Here is a 20,446-nt window from a genome sequence, read left to right as displayed (position 1 = left end):
AGGGTAATTGGTTCCTAACCGACACGGGTAAAGGCATGTCTCGAAATGAGGTTAAATAAATTGAGATTTATATTTTATGGATTATTATTTTCTAACGTAGATTACCATCGGTCCTTCATTTGGGAATATATTGGACCTAAGTCGTAAACTATCAGTACTTTGTTTTAGATTTATTAATATATAAGAATACGCTTTTTCGGTACACTCTTCGTACGCTTCTGTTAGGCGTTTGGTGTCTATAGGAAAAAGCTGACGACTTAAATACCGAACCTGATTTTTATCCCTAGGATTTTTAAACATAACGCGATATAAGAACAGTTCAATGATATATTTCTAGAATATTTACCTGAGTTAAAGACATTTTGAGACAGCAGTACGATGCTTAAAGATAAATGATGACTCCCGACACAGAAAAGATTACATATAAACTCCTGTTTGGTACAGGTGTTAGCTAGATCGTCTAGAATTAAAAGATTATTTATTCTCTTACCAATAAAATCAGGATCGTTAGGAATTAGTCCTTCGTGGAATTCAATAGGTAAAAAGAGTTTCAGTTCATCAAAAATGTCCTGATAAACACTATAGCAATAGACTATTCTATCAGGAGGTTTGTCCATGATGATGTCCTTATATTTGAGTAAATTTATTACCCACGTTGTTTTCCCCGAGCTGCTTGGGCCAGCCAGTAAAATGGTCATCGGTGTTTCTAAGCGGAGGCGATATTCTAAACCGTTCTCCATTTTTAAAACGTTCTCTAATATCGTCTATGAACTCGTAGTTGACTCGATCTTCGTATGGTATCACTCTATCTTTAACAAGGTGTGAAAACGTGACCCGATGTTTAGTGGTCCGTTTTTTCATTTGACGCAGCGCACGACGGGACGAGTCTTGATTGCTTTAATATATTTAACAAATAAGCCCAAAAACTAGATAAGCAAGGTACCTGCCATTGGAAGATTACACTTTAGAAGAGTAACATCCATTTTTAGAGTACCCTCAAGTATAAGATTACGCTTAGACTGCGCCACCTTTTCAATACTAGCTAATAACCGATCAGAATTTAGTTCGTTTATAGCCATGAATCTTAAATTGATGGGGTTCTCTAAACCGTCAGAGCTCAAGGCGAATCTTATTAAATTATTTAAATTATGAGAGAATTCAAAATTTGGGAAAGTTGATCGTGAATATTTATTAATTTAAGTTCTTCTAAGTTGCGGAATTAACGTTATATTCGGTTGTAAAGCATTTATATTTCCTAGATACACGGTTTGATGTTTTATCTATCGTATAATATAGCTCTGGTCGAAATTTAGTAGATAAATCGACTGGTTTAACCTCGTCGTCCGACGATGAAGTGTCCGACATTTTTTAACGGGAAAGCACTTCAAATCTAATTATATTTCTTTCGGAAAGCAAATTAATACCAATTTTTCCAGAAATTTAATGATCCATTGAAAAATATTTAGTGCTCACCAATCTTAAAAACCAGTTGATAGTATCGTTATTTCGACAAGAATGAATTTCATCCGTTAATACCGCGCTTTTATATATTTTAACCGTTAGATCTCACCTTCTATTTAGATCTTGGAACACTGTTACGATTAATATCTTCCCAAATAAAACGGTTTTCGAAGGGATGATTATAGAATCGTATGAGAAAAAGAAAAAGCATGGGCGTTACTAACCAATAATAAAACCCAGGCTTTTTCCTTTTCCTCAATGGAACCTTTTCTGGTTACGAGGCTCGAACCGTAAAAATGAATCCATTGTTAAGATATTTAACTAGCACCAAGTTGGAGCGGCGCCTGTATGTGATTAACTGTTAGAACGTATCTTCTATTGTAGGTCTTGGAACAGTGTTACGGTTAATGTCTTCCCCTATAAAACCGTGATCGAAGGGATAATTATTTGACGGACTATGCCAATCAGTAGTTTCTTCGCAATCGTCAGCATCTTTTAATGAGAATAATGGTTGTAAAATGCAGTTGGAACACCAGCTTTAGTTATAGTTCCAGATATAATAGTGTAGCACGTCTTTACTATTAACCTTATGGTGATCAGTTAATTGTTCATATTTAGCGTTTAAAAAATCGTTTAAACTATGATGAAAATAGCAAGCGGGACATATTCGTCTATAAGTTTGCGGGCAACCACAATAGCAAATTTTTACATAATATTGGTAATGTAAATGATTTTGTTCATTTGTTAAGATAAATGGTGGCGTTTCTATCCGGTTGCGATGCACTAGTTCAAATTCTTCGAACGTTAAGGGACTGAATTCGTCGAATTCTCTCTCTATGGGCGATTTTGATATACTTATATATCCAAATCTTCGAAAGTTCCAGGTGGTCGATGTTTCTCTACTTCGGAGGCTTTAAAAAAGACTGATTCTATTTGTCCCCAAAAAGTTTTCGGTGTGAAATTTTTTACATCGTTAAAATTAAAATATCTTTCATTATGAAACTTATATTTAAAAACATGCATCAAATTTTTAATAGCGGTATCTTGTAAAGAAGTTACTTTCACGTCTTCTATTTTTTGTTTTTTTCTCGGATTTTCTTCTTCCATTTCGGTCACAAGAGAGTGTCTCTTACTTTGATTCGCTGTATAAAATAACTATTTCCCCTTTACTAAATTTTCTAGTCCACCTTTTTATAGAAATATGTTATCGCAAGTTGTTAGTAAAGTAATTTTTCGGTACGAATGAGTCTCGTCCTTTAAGTTTGATCTTTTATACTAAATGGGTGTGGTCTTTTCTAGCTTTAAGTTAGGGCTGTGCGAATACTCGCATTTTCGAATAGTATTCGTTTAATTCGAATCGATTATTCGATTCGACGAATCGAATTTGCCATTTGGAGAAAAACGAGTATTCGAATCACGAAACGATTATTCGAAAAGAAATTCGAATAACCGATTTAAATACGAATACAGCTTCCTAAACCGAGTAATCGCTTCCAAGGGGCTAAATTCGAATAGAAAACGAGTATTCGATTGGAAATGGGAGGGACTGTGGTCACATGACATATATGAAGCTGTTTTGTTTATGGAATTTCAACGCGATTGCGCAATTCGCGATGTTTTTTTTTCTCTCACGAATTACACAGTCTAACGAAAATTCTATTCTATGGGGAAGTACAATATTTTTAGACTGCTACGTGTATTTAGGAAACGATTAATCGTTTTGAAAAGAATATTCGTCTGATAAAACCGAGAATTAAAATTTTCTAGTACTCTTTTTAAAAACTAGTACTGCTAGGTGTATTTTGAAAACGACTAATCGCTTTGAAACGAATATTCGTTCGGTAAAACCGATTAATCGGAAAAGAACGAGTACTCGAACCTGATTTTTTGATAAACGAGTAATATTCTTTTGAACGAGTACTCGATTCGGATTTCGAATAGCAGATTTACTATTCGATTCGGTTTGAAAAACCACTATTCGCACAGCCCTGCTTTAAGTCAAAGAGATCTATTCTTTAATGTAAGGGGAGTGAATAGCTCTTTCTCATTACACTTAAGCGGAGTCATATTACTTATTATCGTTACTGTGTGTGTGTATGGATTCAAAAATATTAATTTTCATTCGTATATCTATTATTTTATAAACCTTCAACCATATCTGCTTCTTTTTAGTTTTATCCAACTAGTTTTGGTAGTCATATTGAATGTGGGGATTTTTGCAACAAAATTGGAGAAAATTCGGGGAAATTGCAAGAAATACCATCGCCTTTAAAATCAGCTATAACGGCCACTGCCGTCAAGGTTGCTGATAAAGCAGAGAAGCTAATTAGTGGTCTCACAAGCAACATGGCCGAATCTACCATGAAGCTAGCACTCTCTTATCTAAGTCTGGCGATTACGTCACGACTAAAGAGAGACAAGTTCACGCCCTTAACCCTTTAACCAATTAACAAAGACCTAATCAATTGGCGACCCTCACTATCGACCAATAAACGAAGTCAGAGAAACCTACCCGGATAAAAGACCCGTTTCCCCCCGCGCTAGACTCACGCGTGAATTCTCGCGCGAGTCTAGCGCGCTAGAAGACTTGCGGCACATTTAAATGACCTAATTACCACTCCATATATCGGGTGGCTAACTACTCATGTTTGCGCCTACTCAAACAGATCCTGTAGATGCTCCGTCTTCCAAAAATATAAACCACAACTTAAAAAGATCGTTCGCCGAAGCATTCACGTCAGTTCCTTCGAACTTGCCGACTGGGAGCACATCCAATACTATTTCTCTCCGAATGGGAGAATACTTAAACTCCTTATCGTGGGTAACGCCGTAGAATACCAACAAGCTTAAACTCCAAATTTGGAAGACGGAGGACCTGAAAAACCTAGACCCGAAACAACACTGGAAACATGTCTCGCAGAATTTGACGTCACAAGGTCAAAATCTAAGTCCTCGTCGCCAACGAAAATTTCTTCCACGTCCGTAGCTTTTTTTCCCGCAGAAGTGCTGGACAGAGGCTGAGAAGAACTGTTGATGCGGTTGTACGGAGTTACTCTATGCTTGGATTTGTTTTTAGAACAATCAGCTACAAAGTGCCCTAAATTCCCGCAGCCGAAACATTTTGATCGTTTAGAGAATATTCTAGGTGGAATTGGTGGAATTCGTACGTCATCTGGTTCACCGTACTTCGCCTTAAATATATTTTTTAATTGCATTTCATTCAGGGGTGACGCCTTGTTTAATGTAAACATTCTAGTTCTAAAGTCTATGTTTGCACCAAAACCTCAGAGAGTTATGGCGCCTAATTCCACAAAGTTTTCTTTAGTAGAAATTAACATTTTATGTCCTTCCAATTGCTTATTTTCTAGTTTGAGATTTACTAATGTCATTCCAATGCAGTCTGTTACATCTTTGACTGCTTTAATGTTTTCTGTTAATCTATCAAAAGGGAAATTGCCAAGCCTTTCCCAAAGCTTTGCTGACAGTCTTGAAAAATATCTATTACAGTAGTGATAGCTATACAGATAGCCACGGATCCAAGATGGCCGCCATCAACCAAACTCAAACCAAACTTCCCAGACAAGTCCGGACTAGCCCGAGCTCCTGCATGTTAGTTTCAACCCTCATGACGTTATCTTTATAACTCAAACTAAAACTATAGTCAACCTTGACGTCATCCCTAGTAGTAGGGACTATACAAATACGCATGAATCCAAGATGGCCGCCACCCCAAGATGACTGCCAGATCTTTATCCACCAAAATTCCAACCAAAGATTAAGCTAAATTCCTACCTGATCAACCCTACCTTCTAGCATGCTATGACTCTTTAGAGGGGTTTTACCCATTTTTTCCCCCAAACAAGCCCGGCTTAACCCTCGGAGGGTGTAGTTCTTTTTGCAAGATCCCCGTTTAAATTTAAGACCAAAGATTACGTTATTGTATGAGAAAATCTTACCTGACATACCCTGCCTTCCACCGTGCTATGTCGCCGTCTATGAATATTAACGGGGGTGGGTTTAACCCATTTTTCCCCAAACAAGCCCGGATTAACCCTCCAACCAAAGATTGGGCCATAAAAAAACCTACCTGACTTACCCTGCCTTCCACCATGCTATTAAGGGGGGTTTAACCCACTTTTAATAGCCCCAGACTACCACGAGTTCCTACCTTGTGTTATTTTCAACACCCATGACGTCATCTTCTTAATCAAAACCAAAACAAGCTATATTCAACCTTAACGTCATCCCCCAATCTTACTCTGCCTGCTAGGGTGCTAGTAATGGGCGGTACCCCTTTAATAAACCCAAACCAGCCCGGACTTTGAAAAAGCTTACCTTCAGTCCTACCTTCCAGCGTGCTATTAAGGGGAAATAACCTATTTAATAACCCCCCAAACAAGCTCGGACTACCAGCCCTACTGGTAAAGCTGCTTTTAACCTGGGCGTCTATGACATCATCCTTCCAACTCAAACTAATATGAAATTATTGGCGCCATATTTAAAAAACTTCTCTCCAGCCCCTCCTTCTAGCGGACTATTTTAGTAACCATTAATAGCTGTGACCCGTTCAATGGTCATGAACAAGTTCGAACCAGCCCTACTAGTAAAGGGTACCAAATTTAAAAAACTTACAACCAGCCCCTCCTTCTAGCGGATTATTTTAGTAACTAATAAGGTAATTTACCCATAGAATCAATTAAAAACAAGTCAGGACCAGCCCTAGTCGTAGAGGGTGCTTTCAACCTGGGTGACTATGACGTCATCCTCCAGACTCAGACTCAAACCAAAACTAAAATATATTAATTATATAATTATACGAGCCATGCCTTCTAGCGGGCTATTTTAGTAACTATTAGGGGCATTTACCCATTGAACAAGTCAAAAACTAGCCCGGATCAGTCTAGGCTTATTGATGTAGAGGTTGTAGCCCAAGAAAAAAAACCGAAACAAGTTCAATCCCTGCCTTTCAGCCTGCTATTTTATGCTTTAAACTGTACTATAAATAGATGTCACCCATTGAAGGGTTTCCGAACTAGTCAAAACAAGCCCAAACATGTCTGGGCCAACCAAGTTTCGTCCAAGTATAGATTTACCCCCTTACTAATAATGGGTGGATTACTTATGTACCTGCTACCGTTTGATTACTTACCCATGTGAATGTTCCAAGGATGATGTTTTAACTAGGATGTCCCCGTTGGCTTAGCGAAAATAAACGTTGTCAGTGATTAGTTGACGAACAGTAAGGTTTTCTCATGCGGTAAACGAAGAGGTAGCGGGTTCAAATCCCGGTGTACAAATAAACAAGCTCGGATTAACCTGGATTCGTATACAGGGTGTTACTGTTTAATTAATTGTACGTAGATCGGACCATTTACCGTAAACAAAAAAGAAAATGAGGCACAGCATATTGGGAGGGCTATGATAGCGAATGATATTTAAATTGCTAGTAAGTGCTATATGTAACATACTAGCGAGTTAAGCGGCAGTTTTAATTGGATGCTACTTGTCTTATTAGGCGGAGCGTAAGTAAAGACATAATATCATTGGATAGGTTAATTAAGGTGGGACTAGAAAATAAGCCTATAATTATAAGTCTGAAAAAGAATAACAAATATACGAATAAAGATTTTTAATAACATATGATATTATAATATACAAAAAAAATTAATACAAAATAACAAAAATATATAAAACAAAAATAGTTACATAAAAAAATACCATTTAAAAAAAAACTAAACACCGGTCGAGCCGAACCCCCCACTGCCACGTGATGTAGGGGTCAGACTCTAGAAACAACATAAAAATGTGTTACATGTTGAAACCTAAATTAAAAACTTGAAAATATTTACCGCCGCTTCCACCGGTCTTAGCAATATAACAGGCGTAACTATCAATTGGGCGACTCTATCGCCACGCCGAACAGTGTAGGCGGTGTCCCCGACGTTGGCAATGACCACTTTTAGGGGTCCCCGATAGTCGGCGTCTATTATTGTAAAGAAATATTATACTTTTGGGCATTATAAAATAACTAATAAACATACCTATCGTCCCCTCGGCGACAAACAGCCCTTGGGCCGTCAAGCTGCTACGGCCAACAATGCGGCCGTAGCTGTCCGCCGGCAGCATAACGCCTAACCCAGTCGACAAAATTTTGATACCGTGAGGGTCAATTACGGTATCGACTGGACAACATTTTGACACCGTGAGGGTCAATTACGGTATCGACTGGACAATATAAGTCCAGTCCGGCCGACTGGGGAGTGGCACGACGGGGAGTAAGCGCTGCCGGATGGATTTTGATGACAGGCAGGCAGGGAAACTGCCTTTACGTCTTCCACCAAACGGTGGAATGCGTTCAGCAGCTTAATGCCGTCCCGGCTTTTAGCGTCAATGACTCGCTTGAGTCGTTTATGGGAACACTCCCAGAGCTTGTCAGCCTGGGCGTCCTTAATGTCTTTGAATTTGTAGACGCTAACGTCTACAAAATAATCCCCCTTTCGCGCCGGTACTTTTGTTTCAAAGTACTGGCCTTCGCTCCTCAGCCGGTACGACCCCTCGATCCCGTGGATTCCGACGACGTGCTTTTGCAGGACTTCCTGAACAAATGACTCGTCGTCTGACTCGATCAATATCTCCGGGGCAGCCGGTCTTAGAAAATGGTCTAAGGAATGACGACCGCTACTCGGTCCTGGTCGAGCACCGGGAGACGTTGGCGGTGAATCGATAAGTGACTGGGAGAGGGACTGTGATTCCTGATACTTGTTCATTGTTGATAGTTCGATTGTGAAAATCCAATGCCCATGCTCGAGCTTTTATACCAAAATCTCAGGGCCATTTTTTTTTAGAATACAGGCCCAGACATGGTTTTTTTATAACACAACCTTATTCTATTCTTATTAAGAGTTTAAAAAAAATATAATTATGTCTGATACGCTATTTTTTAATTTAACCTAAAATACATTTTTAATAATAGAACCGGCGTGACTATCAATTGGGCAACCCTATCGCCCCGCCGGACAGAGTAGGGGGTCTACCCTACATTGGCGATGACCACTTTTAGGGGCCACGATAGTCGCCGTCTATTATTGTAAAGAAATATTATACTTTTGGCATTATAAAATAACCAATAAACATACCTATAGTCCCCTCGGCAACAAACAGCCCTTGGGCCGTCAAGCTGCTACGGCCAACAATGCGTCCGTAGCTGTCCGCCGGCAGCATAACGCCTACCCCAGTCGACAAAATTTTAATACCGTGAGGTTCAATCACGGTATCAACTGGACAATATAAGTCCAGTCCGGCGGACTGGGGAGTGGCACGACGGGGAATAAACGCTGCCGGATGGATTTTGATGAAAGACAGGCAGGGCAATCGAGGAGCGGTAGAGAAAGACATAATCGTGCTGGGATTAGTGTTTAATAAAATAACGTTGTTAAACAACTGATAACTTTCATTTCGAAACACGAGGCTTAAATACTAAATTATCGAGGTCAAATCATGGACGGTGAATTATAGAGGACCAGTATACGCTAGGCTTAAACAGTACAAACATTTTTACCTCGAGCAAGAATCAGCTCGAGGGGGGTAGACATGGAGGAGAGGGGGAAATTGTCATCGTTCAAGGACGTTGGTACCACGTGATATCAGAAAATTCAAAATAAAAACGGAGTTTGACGGAAATGCTTTTACACTCGAATCGGCGCGAATATTCTTTATTTTAATGTTCAGTTAAGTTTAAAAAAAATTTTATGAAATTTTTCTTAGTTCTGGGCGTTAAATACTTTTAAAAATGCCACCAAATAAGCGGTGTATGTATTCATTATGTCAAAACAACACTAATCACGTTAAGCCTCGGACCATTTATCCAAGTTTTATACCGTTTCCTCGGCCAAGAAAGGAATTTTCAAAATGTAAAAAATGGATTTTGGCATGTGGAAGGTTTGATAATCAGTTAACCATTGAAAAAGTATGGAAAAAACCATATTATATTTGCGAGGAACATTTTGTGGGAGGCAAGCGCCCTACTATTGAACACCCAGACCCGATACCATATGAAGAAACTCCAGAAAGTTTAAACCTATTAGTATGTTTGATATTTTAATATAAATGTGTTATCCTTATCATTAACCATGATTTTAATTAAACTATAGAACCAGTCTCAGTCATTATCTCACTCGATTAGCGATGAAAATTGTGTATCATGCACTGTGCCAAAAGATGCATCTAACGCTCACATGTTAGTTGAAGATGAAGCAACCAAGAATTTGGAATATGAACAAGTCATATGGCTATCTGATGACGATAAATGTATTTCTGAAGACATAACACAAGATTCCAACACATCAGTCATCAATGACAGTGGGAAATATGTCGAGAATAACAGTCAAAGTGTCTTAAATTCAACCATGATACAAGATAGTGCAAATGTGTGTATTACTTTCACTTTCTACAATTAAAAATTAATATGAAACTAATTTTCATATTTAGACTGACTGTCAATTTCTCGTATTGGATGTTAACAATGAGAACTTTCTAATTTCATCCAAGAGTGTGGACAGTTCCAATGTTTGTATTAATTTGTGTTAATAGTTTTAGTTTTTAGTTATAATTTATTTTCTAAATTAAAGGTAATCGGTTGTAATAATTTACTCCATTTCCTCAAATTTTTCATAATTTCAGACCCGATTTAGTAAACAATGCAATCTTCAAACTATCTCTGGAAAATGCATCCCTAAAAATTGGCTTTAAATGACTACTGAAAATGGTGTTGTATTTACAATTCAAAATGTTTGCAAAGGGCTCATTACCAAATCGTTCATTTTAAACGATCTTGAAACGCGTGGCACACTAAGGGTTAATGGAAAGGTTATCACTGAAAATCATCCATTAGTTAGATCACTACCAGATATCACAAATGTAGAAGCCCTATTCCAAGTTCTTCAAACACTAAATTCATTACCACCCTGCACGGGAATAACTCGAATGGAACTTATAAAACATTTTGAAAGTAAGGAAAAAACTCCAGGATGCGTTAATGTATTCGACGATGCACTTCATTCAATATCTTGCGAAACTGTTCTAAGTCGACGGAAAAACCAGAATGTAATTAACACTGAAACTAAAAACTTGTGTGATTCCTGCACAAAGTATCGCAGGATTTTGATAAACAGCATAATTCGACAAAGGAAACGTACTTCAAAACCGGGTGAAAAACGAATCTCATATTTACCACGAGGAGATTTAATCAGGAAGTTAAAATCTCAAACTCGAAGAGGCATAGATCAAAGAAAGAAAATTTTGAAAATCAAGAAAAAAATTAAGAAAGATACCAAAGAGTGTGGCCAGTTTTTTCAAGACAAAGATGAAGAGTTTATTATGCATCAGTTGCAACGTCAAAAACAGCTATTGCCAAAAAAATTCCATAAAAAGAATTTTTGTTGAACAACAATTGGCAATAATGAAAACAAAAAATAAAAGGCAACGGCGGTGGCATCCCAAAATCATAAAATTTGCTATCCATCTTTATAAGAAATCAGCATCAGCTTACAATGCTATGGCTGCGAGTGGAATGTTTGAGTTGCCATCAACAAGAACCTTGTATAATCATAGCTCACATGTTGGCCTTAACTCTGGATTTACTAATGAAAGTTTAGTTCAGGCAGCTGCAATGCTTTTCAAAGCTTGCCCTGAAGAACATCAGCAATATGTTTCTGTCATATTAGACGAAATGAAAATTAAGGAAGATATAATTTATCGAGCAAATACAGGTGAACTGGTTGGCTTTAGCAACTTGGATGATACCGGAAATGAAATTTTAAAAATAAGAAATCTGAACAACGATTTACCAGAAGTAGCAACACACGTGCTTCAAATAATGATAAGAAGTATTACCGGCAATTTTAAGTTCCCACTTGCATATTTCCCCTGCAAAGACATGAACACCGATAATCTTCACAGAATAATTTCTGAAGCCATATCAAAGCTAGAATTTTATGGTATTAAAGTATTAAGTGTTATAGCAGATGGGGCCAGTACCAACAGGAAAATGTTTCGTAATTTTGTTGAAGATGGATTTTCTTGGAAACATTTGTACGCCTGTGATGAAGAAAGGGCGGTATTTTTTATATGTGATCCCCCCACATTTTGAAGACCGCTAGAAATGGGATGAGCAACAGCAACTTCCACACTAAAACTAAAAATCTGATCAAAAATGGAAAACCAATTCAGTGGACCCACATACTAACCTTATATGACTCCGACCGTCAACGCACTGTAAAACTGGTTCCAAAACTCACGCGGGACCACGTTTTTTTAGATTCACACTCTAGGATGCGAGTAGGTCTCGCCGCTCAAGTTTTTAGTGACGCAGTGGCTAATGGTTTAGAATTAGAATTAGGAGATACATGCTTTGAAACCGTGAAATTAATCAGAATTATGAACAAATTTTTCGACTGCATGAATACAAGAAATTTAAAAGAGGGAATATTCAAGCGAAATCCAAACTTGCTTCCCTTTTGTAGCGCAAATGATGAGAGATTAGAGGTAGTAATAATTTAGTTTTCACATCACTACGAATTTTATTAATAACATTTTTTTAGTGGCTTGAAGGACCACTTGCCTAAGTCTGTTACTGCAGCGGAAAGGAAAAAAATGACCCTAAGTCGTGAGACTGTTGAGGGTTTCCAAATGACAGGTAAAAAATATATTAACCTAAAAGTCACACTACAATCATTTAAATTTGTTAATTTCTTTCAGCCAAATCAGTTCCAGCAATAGTACGATTTTTATTAGGGAAAAATGCCAAGTTTGTGCTTACTAACCATCTAAATCAGGATTGTTTGGAGCAGGAATTTGGTAAACAGCGTGGTTCGTGTGGAGGTAACAACAACCCTGATGTTTTACATTTTGCGCAAAATGTTGATCGTTTCAAAGATTTGGATGGAATTATAATAGCCCCGCAAACTGGAAATACTCTAGTTGATAAATAAGGGTTACTAAATATTTTAACACAAAACTTTATTAATTGCCTCATCATATAATAAAAATATTACAATTTTAGGAATAAAACCAGTATTGAATATTGACTTATTTTGTTGAGATCTTTTTTCCTAAGCTTAATTACTTATTATCACAGACATTCTTTAAACTAAGTAAACATCACAACCATCATGTACAATTCCCTTCACTTTGAGAGGCAGTGTTAAGTCTTTTTTAACAACAGTGAAATGTTCACCTTTGGATTTACCAGTCGCAGTCGTTTTCCCTTTAATTTGCTCCAAACCTTTTCGCAAGCTTGCCTGCGATCTTTGTTTTTGATTTTTTTTTCCCGAAATATTTGGCACGCAAATAAAGTTGTAAGCCATTTCCCCTTAATTTAAGGTAGCTTTCAACTAATATTTTTAAAATGACACCTTCCTTGTCATGTGGCACTTTAGAAAGTTCTAACAAATTATGCCAACTTTTTTTCATAAAATCATTTTGAATGATCTTATCTCTGGCATTTTCTCTCCTCCTCGGATTATTCTCAATTAGAGCGGTGCCATTGTAGTACACATCTACCATACTATCTATCTTTGTAAAGAAAAGGAATGTGTCTTTTGTAACGTAAAGTAGTCCACCACGATTATTTGATGAAACCGAATCGGTTACTTCCAAACTTGGTAATTCATTGGTTATGTACTTTCTTATTTCATCTCGTGATCCCTTTATAGATAGATTTTCTCTAAGATTATAATCTAAAACTATCCTGTTCTTGCAAACTGCATTCACAGTAGAACCAGCGACGTAATATAATATTTGAAGTTTCCTAAGAGTTTCTTTTGGGTCAGTTTTGCCAGGATTATCTGTGGTCACCTTAGTATCCAACTCTCTTTTGCCTTCGGCTTCTCCTCTTTCAACATGTAATTCTAAATTATTTAGCAATAAGCGAAGTAGCTCCGCAGCACAATATTTTCGAAGATTATAATTTAGGCACATAAAAATCTAGTAGAATTAATATAAAAATTGTCAATTTTTAAATAATAAAAGGTTAACTAAAACATCTTACCGGTGGAGCTAACAAAGATAAATAAGATATGGTTTCCTTAAGGAAATGTTCATTAGATTGCAAACGCTGAGCTACGCTCCAAAATCCTTTGGATTCCCTGATTGTTATTTCACTGAGAACTTCATAGCCTTCTTCCCGAAATGCATTTTTTCCGTCGACAGCCACCCCGCCTAGCTCTTTCATAATGAGACCAAGTTCTGCGTAATTTTTGGCAGATTTTTCCAAATTAGACAGCTTTTTAAAGCTTTCAACAACTGCATTTTGAAACCCTTCTTTTGAAACCCTTCTTTTGAAATTCCTGTTAATTATTGCATTTAAACTTAGGCTGCAATCTGAATTAGACTGTCTCATAAACTAAGACATACTTTGCTTGGGGGCTCCGTATGTTTTGATTTTTTTCTTCGTCGGGGATTTTACTACTGTTGAAATTTCTTCTACCAACAGGTATGGTTGCTGGAATTTTGCTGCGACACTTGTAATGTACTTAGTTTCTGGCTGGGGAACACTTAGCTCAAATTCTATGTTTTCATTGATTTCTAAGTCTTCTAATTTATTTTCGGGTCTGCAAATTTTAATGTAGTACAACAACAGTGAAGAGAGCAAGAGAGAGATTATGAAAATATTAAGAAATATAAACAACCAAGGCTTAGCGCAATTGATTGTAAATAATGTAGTTTAGTCCCTTATAAACGGTTTAAAATGTACTAAATTTGATTTGAAATTATAAAGTAGTACAATATTTTTGTAATACATACCTTTTACAATAGGTATGTTCCTGGTGAGGAACGTTTTTCGGCTTTTTTGTTCGCGTTTCAACCCTCAGCGACTTAAACACGCGCGCCATTTTGATTTTGCTTTGGTGGCCTTGAACGACGATATCGCCTGATTGATGTACGGGAGCAAAAAAACCCTCCCATTACTGGTCCTCTATAATTCACCGTCCATGGTCAAATCTAAGTGTCTAGCCAATACTTTCAAGATTCTTAAAAAAACTTTTTTCGATAAATAGCAAAAAGTTAATTAGGTATATATTTATAAAATTAGAAATCTCGATAAATAGCAAAAAGTTAAATAGGTATATATTTATAAAATTAGAAATCTCTCCGAGGTCTAAGTTTTTTTCGTGTGCAAAACCTGTCTAGGCATGTTTTGAATAAATCAAATGAGATCGTCTTATATAAAAAACCCATTGGCGAAGGTTAAAAAGGAGTTACTTTGATAGAAGCCCGAGGGGCAAGTTTTATCCGTATGCAAAGCTTGTTTGGGTGTGTTTTGAATATTTTTTGGAATAATTCACATAAGATCGCCTTATATAAAGAATTTTTTTTTATTAAGGTTAAAAGTAATTATTTTGGGAGGGAGGGAAATTGTTTTTTAACATGATTTAAATCTAAATAAATGTATATTAATATAAAAATATAGAGGTATTTTTATATAGATAGGCATGCTAATGTCCTCTATAATCTTTAGTATCAACTCCGCGATAATAAAATGTATTTTAGGTTAAATTAAAAAAAATCGCTTATCGGTACATAATTATATTTTTTAAACTCTTAATAAAAGTAAAACGAGGTTGTGTTATAAAAACCATGTCTGGGCCTGTATTCTAAAAAAAATGGCCCTGAGATTTTTGTATAAAAGCCCGGACAGCGTCATTGGATTGTCACAATCGAACTAGCAACCTTGAGTTATCTTCCTGAAAGTCAATCTTTATCGCAATCCCTCCTCGATTCGCCACCATCGTCTCCCGGTGCTCGACCAGGACCGAGTAGCGGTCGACGGTCATTAGACCAGTTTCTAAGACCGGCTGCCCCGGAAATACTTATCGAGTCAGACGACGAGACATTTGTTCAAGAAGTCCTGCAAAAAAATATAGTCGGGGCCAGCGGAATTGAAGGCTCCTTTCGCATTCGGAAAGAGGGCAAATACTTCGAAACTAAAGTCCCCCCACGTCAGGGGGATTTTTACGTAGACGTGAGCGTTTACAAATTCCCGGACATCAAAAACTCCCAGCCCGACAAGATCTGGGAGTGCGACCAGAAGAGACTGAAGACAGTCCTCAAAAAAAGCAATAAAGAAGGCGTTAAGTTTCTTAACGCCTTCCATAAACTGGTGGAGGCTGTAAAGCAGGACGACGAAGCTAAACAGCAGCCTCCCAGTAAAGTACGTATCTATTTAACAATGGATCTGTAAACCAAACTTTTTTCTAATTTTTTTATTTCTGATAGAAATTTAAAAAATGAGTTTGAGTAGCGGCAGCAGCAGCGAGTCGGAGGATAGCGATAGGGACGAACACGCGCAGGTAAACCGGTTCTATACAATTGAGCGGCAGTTAGACAAAACGAGTCGCAAGTGGCAGTGTAAACAAATCGATTTGCGTATAGCTTTCAAAAATTTGGAAGACATTCCAACGTGAGATTTTTTTCGAATTTTTCGAAAAATTCTCGATGAAGTTATACGCAAATTAGTAACCGAGAATCCCAAGTATAATCGAGTTCGATTTGTTTTAAGCTCCCCCGGATTGACGACCCCCGTAAATATTAAATTTATAAAAATTTATAAATTTACCAGTAAACGAATTATGCGCACCATCTATAGAGTAACGCAATCTAGTCGGGACTTTGTCTTTAAAGGCGAAGATTTTCAGTTTGACATAATTTTTCCAAACCTCGATGCCAATATAGGGACTTATTATAAATCCATTAAAAATAGAACTTTGGTTAATTTGGATTATTTCGTAAAACAAAATAGCCAATTTATTTTTATGGAGAACAATGATAACCTCTGTTTTGCACGGAGTTTAGTTCTGGGTAAAGAGCTAGCCGATCGCAATTTTTATCAACAAAATAAGCAAGGTCCGCCCTTTAACCAGAACAATTCTGACAAACTGAAACGCAATAGCACCCTTGTGAGTAATATTGCGAAAATCTTACACAGAAAAGCCGACGTCCGCGAAGGTTTCGTTACTTTAGAAGATATTCAAAAATTTCAAAATTATTTAGCTCCCCATTATCGTTCTAGCGCGCTAGAAGGCTTGCGGCACATTTAAATGACCTAATTAACGCTCCATAATTCGGGTGGTTGACTACTGATGCTAATAAGGCGAAACCGAATACAAGTAGTATTCTCACTACGTCTACGCCAAGAATAATTCATAATTTGGAATTACACCGAAGTGACCAAGCTATGGATAAAGTTGCACCAAGGCGAATTGATTTCGGTGTTGAAACGGCAAATCTTGATATCGTTAGTGAAAATCCTTTATTTGACGAAAATACTGAATCGGAAGAACATGGTTTTATTGAAACTTTTCATAAAAATGTTGTTGAGGGTAAACGAATAGTTGATACAGTGTATTTTAATGAACAAATTCGGAGTATGGATTCTCACTTTCAAAAATGAAAAAAAGTGAAACAAAATGGAACCAACCAACAGAGTAATTTCCTATTTCAAATGGAATAAAAGATAGGGCTATATAGTTGCCCAAATTGCGATGAGAATTTAGCGATTTGCTCTGACAAAGTTTCGGGAAATATAAAAGGAAATTAGAAAGACAATGAACTAGGCCTATCTGTGAACGATATGGCTGTATGGGGATTTATGACCATCGGTTCAGGTGTCGCCAACTTGGAAGAAGTTTTCTCAGTGATGGGTGTTCCTATTATGTCAGAGGGTTCCTGGAACCATTTAGAAAAGCTTTTGGGAAAGCTTTGGGAAGACATTCTAACTGAAAATATTTTGGAAAACGGAGCCGAAAAATACCGACTAGCGGCTGAAGCCGGAGATTTTTGCGAAGTCCCGTATGAAAAGACTTGTTTTATCTCTGTTGTGGGGGATGGGTCGTGGCTCACACGCAGTCACGGACATAATTACAATGCGAGGTCAGGCATGGCTGTTATAATAGGACTAAGAACAGGAAAGATAATTTTTGCTGGTGTTAGGAACAAATACTGTTACAAATGTTCGTACAGAGCTAAAAGAAATTTAAATCCTGTGGCTCACGATTGTTATAAAAACTGGACTGGATCGTTGAGAGCGATGGAATCTGATGTAATTGTCAGCGGCTTCAATCAAAGCATGTCCATGCATAATTTGCAATATAGGGAATTCGTTGGTGACGGGGACGCATCGGTTTTCTTCGATTTGAGAAATAAGGTTCAAGAGTACGGGCACAAAATCACAAAGGTTGAATGCGCCAACCCTGTCGTAAAAAATCTAACCAAGGCGCTTTATAAATTGAAAGGGGACAAAGATAAAGGAGGAAGGCTTTTAAAAAATAAGTTCATAAATGAACTAACGAAGGGTACCAGAGCAGCCATCGCCCACCATGCTTCCACTGACAAATCCGTTCTTGCCCTAAAGAAAGATATACTGTACGCTCCTAAATACTGTTTTGGTAGTCATATTGAATGTGGGGATTTTTGCAACAAAATTGGAGAAAATTCAGGGAAATGGCAAGAAATACCACAGCCTATAAAATCAGCTATAACGGCCACTGCCGTCAAGGTTGCTGATAAAGCAGAGAAGCTAATTAGCGGCCTCACAACCAACATGGCCAAACATGTGGGAGGGAAACAGATAGACAGGTCGAAAAGATGGAGTTATAAATTCCGAACAACGGCGGCGTGTTTGAACAAAAATGAAGGAAAAGGTTGGGTCTACAAAGCTATTACGGGGAAGAGCCCGAACTCTATACTGAAAAATACGTAGCGAGAACCAAGAGGATGAGATGGATAGCGAGAACTTCGAGAGACACAGCCTACCTTAGAAACAAAAAATTGATACCTGAAAGTCCAAAGGCGAAAGACAATGGTATGGCCCAATATGGCGATAACGCGGTGCAAGATGACTGCTCGGATGAAGCTCTAGAAGAATTGGTAAAATTAAAACTAGCAGACCTTAGGGTTGATTCAAAAAAACAGAAGCAAATCGAGGAGCAAACGCGTGATCAAAGTCACTCCGATGCGTGGTTTGAAGAGCGACGTCATAGGCTTACCGCGTCAAATTTCGGAAAAGTATGCAAGCTAAAACCCTATACATCGACCATTAAAACAGTCCAAAGCCTACTTTATAGTAGAAATGTATCAGCAGCTATGCAGAAAGATTTTGAGCATGGACATGCCGGGGAAGATAAGGGCAAACAAATCTTGCGAGAGAAGATTAATATTCATGTTCGTGGATTTAGATCATGGGTTTTTAAGCGCATCTCCTGATGGTTAAGTGGGGGAAAATGCCATTTTAGAAGTAAAATCGCCTGTAGCATATAAAAACATTTGTCAACTTGATATTCCCGCTCATTTTAAAAATATTAATCTTACACAGAAATGCAAAAAGACATTTTACTGTAAACTAGATTCATCAACTAATAAATTGGCACTAAATCGAAATGATAATTATTATTATCAAGTGCAAGGACAGCTTCATACAGTGTGGAAGAGATCAGAACAACACCTAACTTTGTGGAAAACCCCCAAAACCCCTGACGGACTACTTCACTGCAGTACATTTTCGAGCTCGTATACAGGGTGTGACATGTGTCATTGTATACAAATGAGAACGTGCAACAAGTATCATAGTGAATATCGTTTAATGATACGCACTTTGAAACGTTAAAGACCTACGATTAAGCTTAGGAACTAAGGCATCACACTACAAATTAAAGGGCTGTTTGGTAAACCCATCAGCGTAAATGTTCGATGTGCCTACCGTCGTGGTGTAGGCACTCTTCAAGACGATTGTCCATGCCTTGTATTACGTTTTCTAGCATTTGAGGAGTGATTCGTTCAATTGCGCTTCGAATTCTGGCCGTCAAGTCGTCTACATTTAAAGGTTCTGTTGCAAACACCTTCCCCTTAACATATCCCCATAAGAAGAAATTAAGTGGGGTTAGGTCAGGGGATCTTGCTGGCCACGGAATTGGTCCACCTCTACCGATCCAACGGTTTGGAAAGTGCTCAGTTAGCCATTGGCGAACATTGACCGCCCAATGTGGTGGCGCACCATCCTGCTAGAACCACAGGTCCCGCATCACTGCTAATGGTAATGCGTCTATCGCATCACTAAACTCGTGGCTTTAGCCTACTTAGATAAGGAATCCATACGAGGTTACGAAGGTCAGAATTTTCCGCGGCACTGAGAATTCGGCACATTATTCAATCAAACGTACGCGTCGTTACTAGCAGCTTAGTTCGTATAAACGTTGTAAGTCCTGTGTCGTAGACGAATGGCAGCCTACTCCAACCGAGAAAAATTGGACATGACGTTTATTTTGGGTGAATGTCGCGGTAACGTTCAACAAGCGGCATTGCTTTATGCCGAACGCTTCCCAAACCGACGAAGGCCGGTTCGAAGAACCTTCACGAACATCAGAGACAACCTACGAGATTTCGGGAGTTTCGTCGTGCAAGACCGTCAACGTAGAAGAGACCGTATAATTGGTAATCATGATAGGGAAGTCGACATTCTAGCACGTTTTGAAGCCAATCCTCATACTAGTAGTAGAGCGGTCGGAGAAGAGGTTGGCCTAAGCCATTCAACCGTTCTTGCCATTTTACAGCGGCATCACTACCGGCCCTATCATATCCACCTTAGAGCTCGGCATTTTCGATCAATTATCCACTTTATTTTATCTTTATCCATATCCGAAAATTATCCACAGAACTTACATGTTAAATCGTATTATAATCCACAAATTTATTTATAAATAATCGGTTATCCACCAACTTGTGGATAATTGATCGAAAATGCCGAGCTCTAATCCACCTCCATCAAGCCCTAACGGACGATGACTACCTAAGACGTCAAGACTTCTGTCTTACCATGCGCGAGAAAATTGAAGCCGATCCATTGTTCTTAAGAAAGGTTCTTTTTTCTGATGAGGCGACATTTCACAGGGATGGTACGGTAAACCGACATAACTTACATTACTGGACCCAACGA

At 38.0% G+C, this 20,446-nt stretch overlaps 3 protein-coding genes and 1 long non-coding RNA gene across 8 annotated transcripts; 3 read left to right on the top strand and 1 right to left on the bottom strand.

Annotated features, from left to right (window-relative positions):
• The first annotated feature begins 8,515 nt into the window (after window positions 1-8,515).
• LOC149709081 (uncharacterized) lies at window positions 8,516-12,545 on the top strand. Of its 2 annotated transcripts, XM_089864529.1 has the most exons (5): window positions 8,516-9,423; window positions 9,457-9,544; window positions 9,612-9,887; window positions 9,949-10,026; window positions 10,141-12,545. In XM_089864529.1, exons 1-5 carry the CDS (start codon window positions 9,251-9,253, stop codon window positions 10,207-10,209), a joined length of 684 nt encoding a protein of 227 aa, XP_089720655.1. In that variant the 5' UTR covers window positions 8,516-9,250; the 3' UTR covers window positions 10,210-12,545. The 2 variants fall into 2 exon arrangements, with proteins under 2 accessions (XP_089720655.1, XP_089720654.1); XM_089864528.1 differs by having other exon boundaries at window positions 8,516-9,544.
• On the top strand, window positions 12,067-12,545 carry LOC149709082 (uncharacterized). Its single transcript, XR_016381288.1, has 2 exons — window positions 12,067-12,154; window positions 12,217-12,545. It is a non-coding gene; the product is annotated as an uncharacterized LOC149709082 (long non-coding RNA).
• Window positions 12,546-12,726: 181 nt separating this feature from the next.
• LOC149709080 (uncharacterized) lies at window positions 12,727-14,383 on the bottom strand. Its single transcript, XM_089863904.1, has 4 exons — window positions 14,263-14,383; window positions 13,869-14,069; window positions 13,508-13,805; window positions 12,727-13,443 (listed from the first exon to the last, which is right to left on the bottom strand). Exons 1-4 carry the CDS (start codon window positions 14,349-14,351, stop codon window positions 12,727-12,729), a joined length of 1,305 nt encoding a protein of 434 aa, XP_089720030.1. The 5' UTR covers window positions 14,352-14,383.
• Window positions 14,384-14,422: 39 nt separating this feature from the next.
• Window positions 14,423-18,217, top strand: LOC149709079 (uncharacterized). Of its 4 annotated transcripts, none has more exons than XM_089864527.1 (4): window positions 14,423-14,531; window positions 14,583-15,670; window positions 15,736-15,809; window positions 16,630-18,217. In XM_089864527.1, the coding sequence occupies exon 4, from the start codon at window positions 17,090-17,092 to the stop codon at window positions 18,215-18,217; it is 1,128 nt and encodes a 375-aa protein (XP_089720653.1). In that variant the 5' UTR covers window positions 14,423-14,531; window positions 14,583-15,670; window positions 15,736-15,809; window positions 16,630-17,089. The 4 variants fall into 4 exon arrangements, with proteins under 4 accessions (XP_089720653.1, XP_089720651.1, XP_089720652.1 ...); XM_089864525.1 differs by having other exon boundaries at window positions 16,529-18,217; XM_089864526.1 differs by having other exon boundaries at window positions 14,583-15,809; window positions 16,627-18,217.
• Window positions 18,218-20,446: the final 2,229 nt, after the last annotated feature.

Source organism: Phalangium opilio, unplaced genomic scaffold, assembly GCF_054372755.1.
Source record: "Phalangium opilio isolate 3A_F unplaced genomic scaffold, DU_Popi_V2 ptg000013l_1, whole genome shotgun sequence".
Classification (NCBI taxonomy): domain Eukaryota; kingdom Metazoa; phylum Arthropoda; class Arachnida; order Opiliones; family Phalangiidae; genus Phalangium; species Phalangium opilio.
The sequence above is the reverse complement of the archived record's forward strand: the minus strand, read 5'-3'. Positions and strand labels throughout refer to the sequence as shown.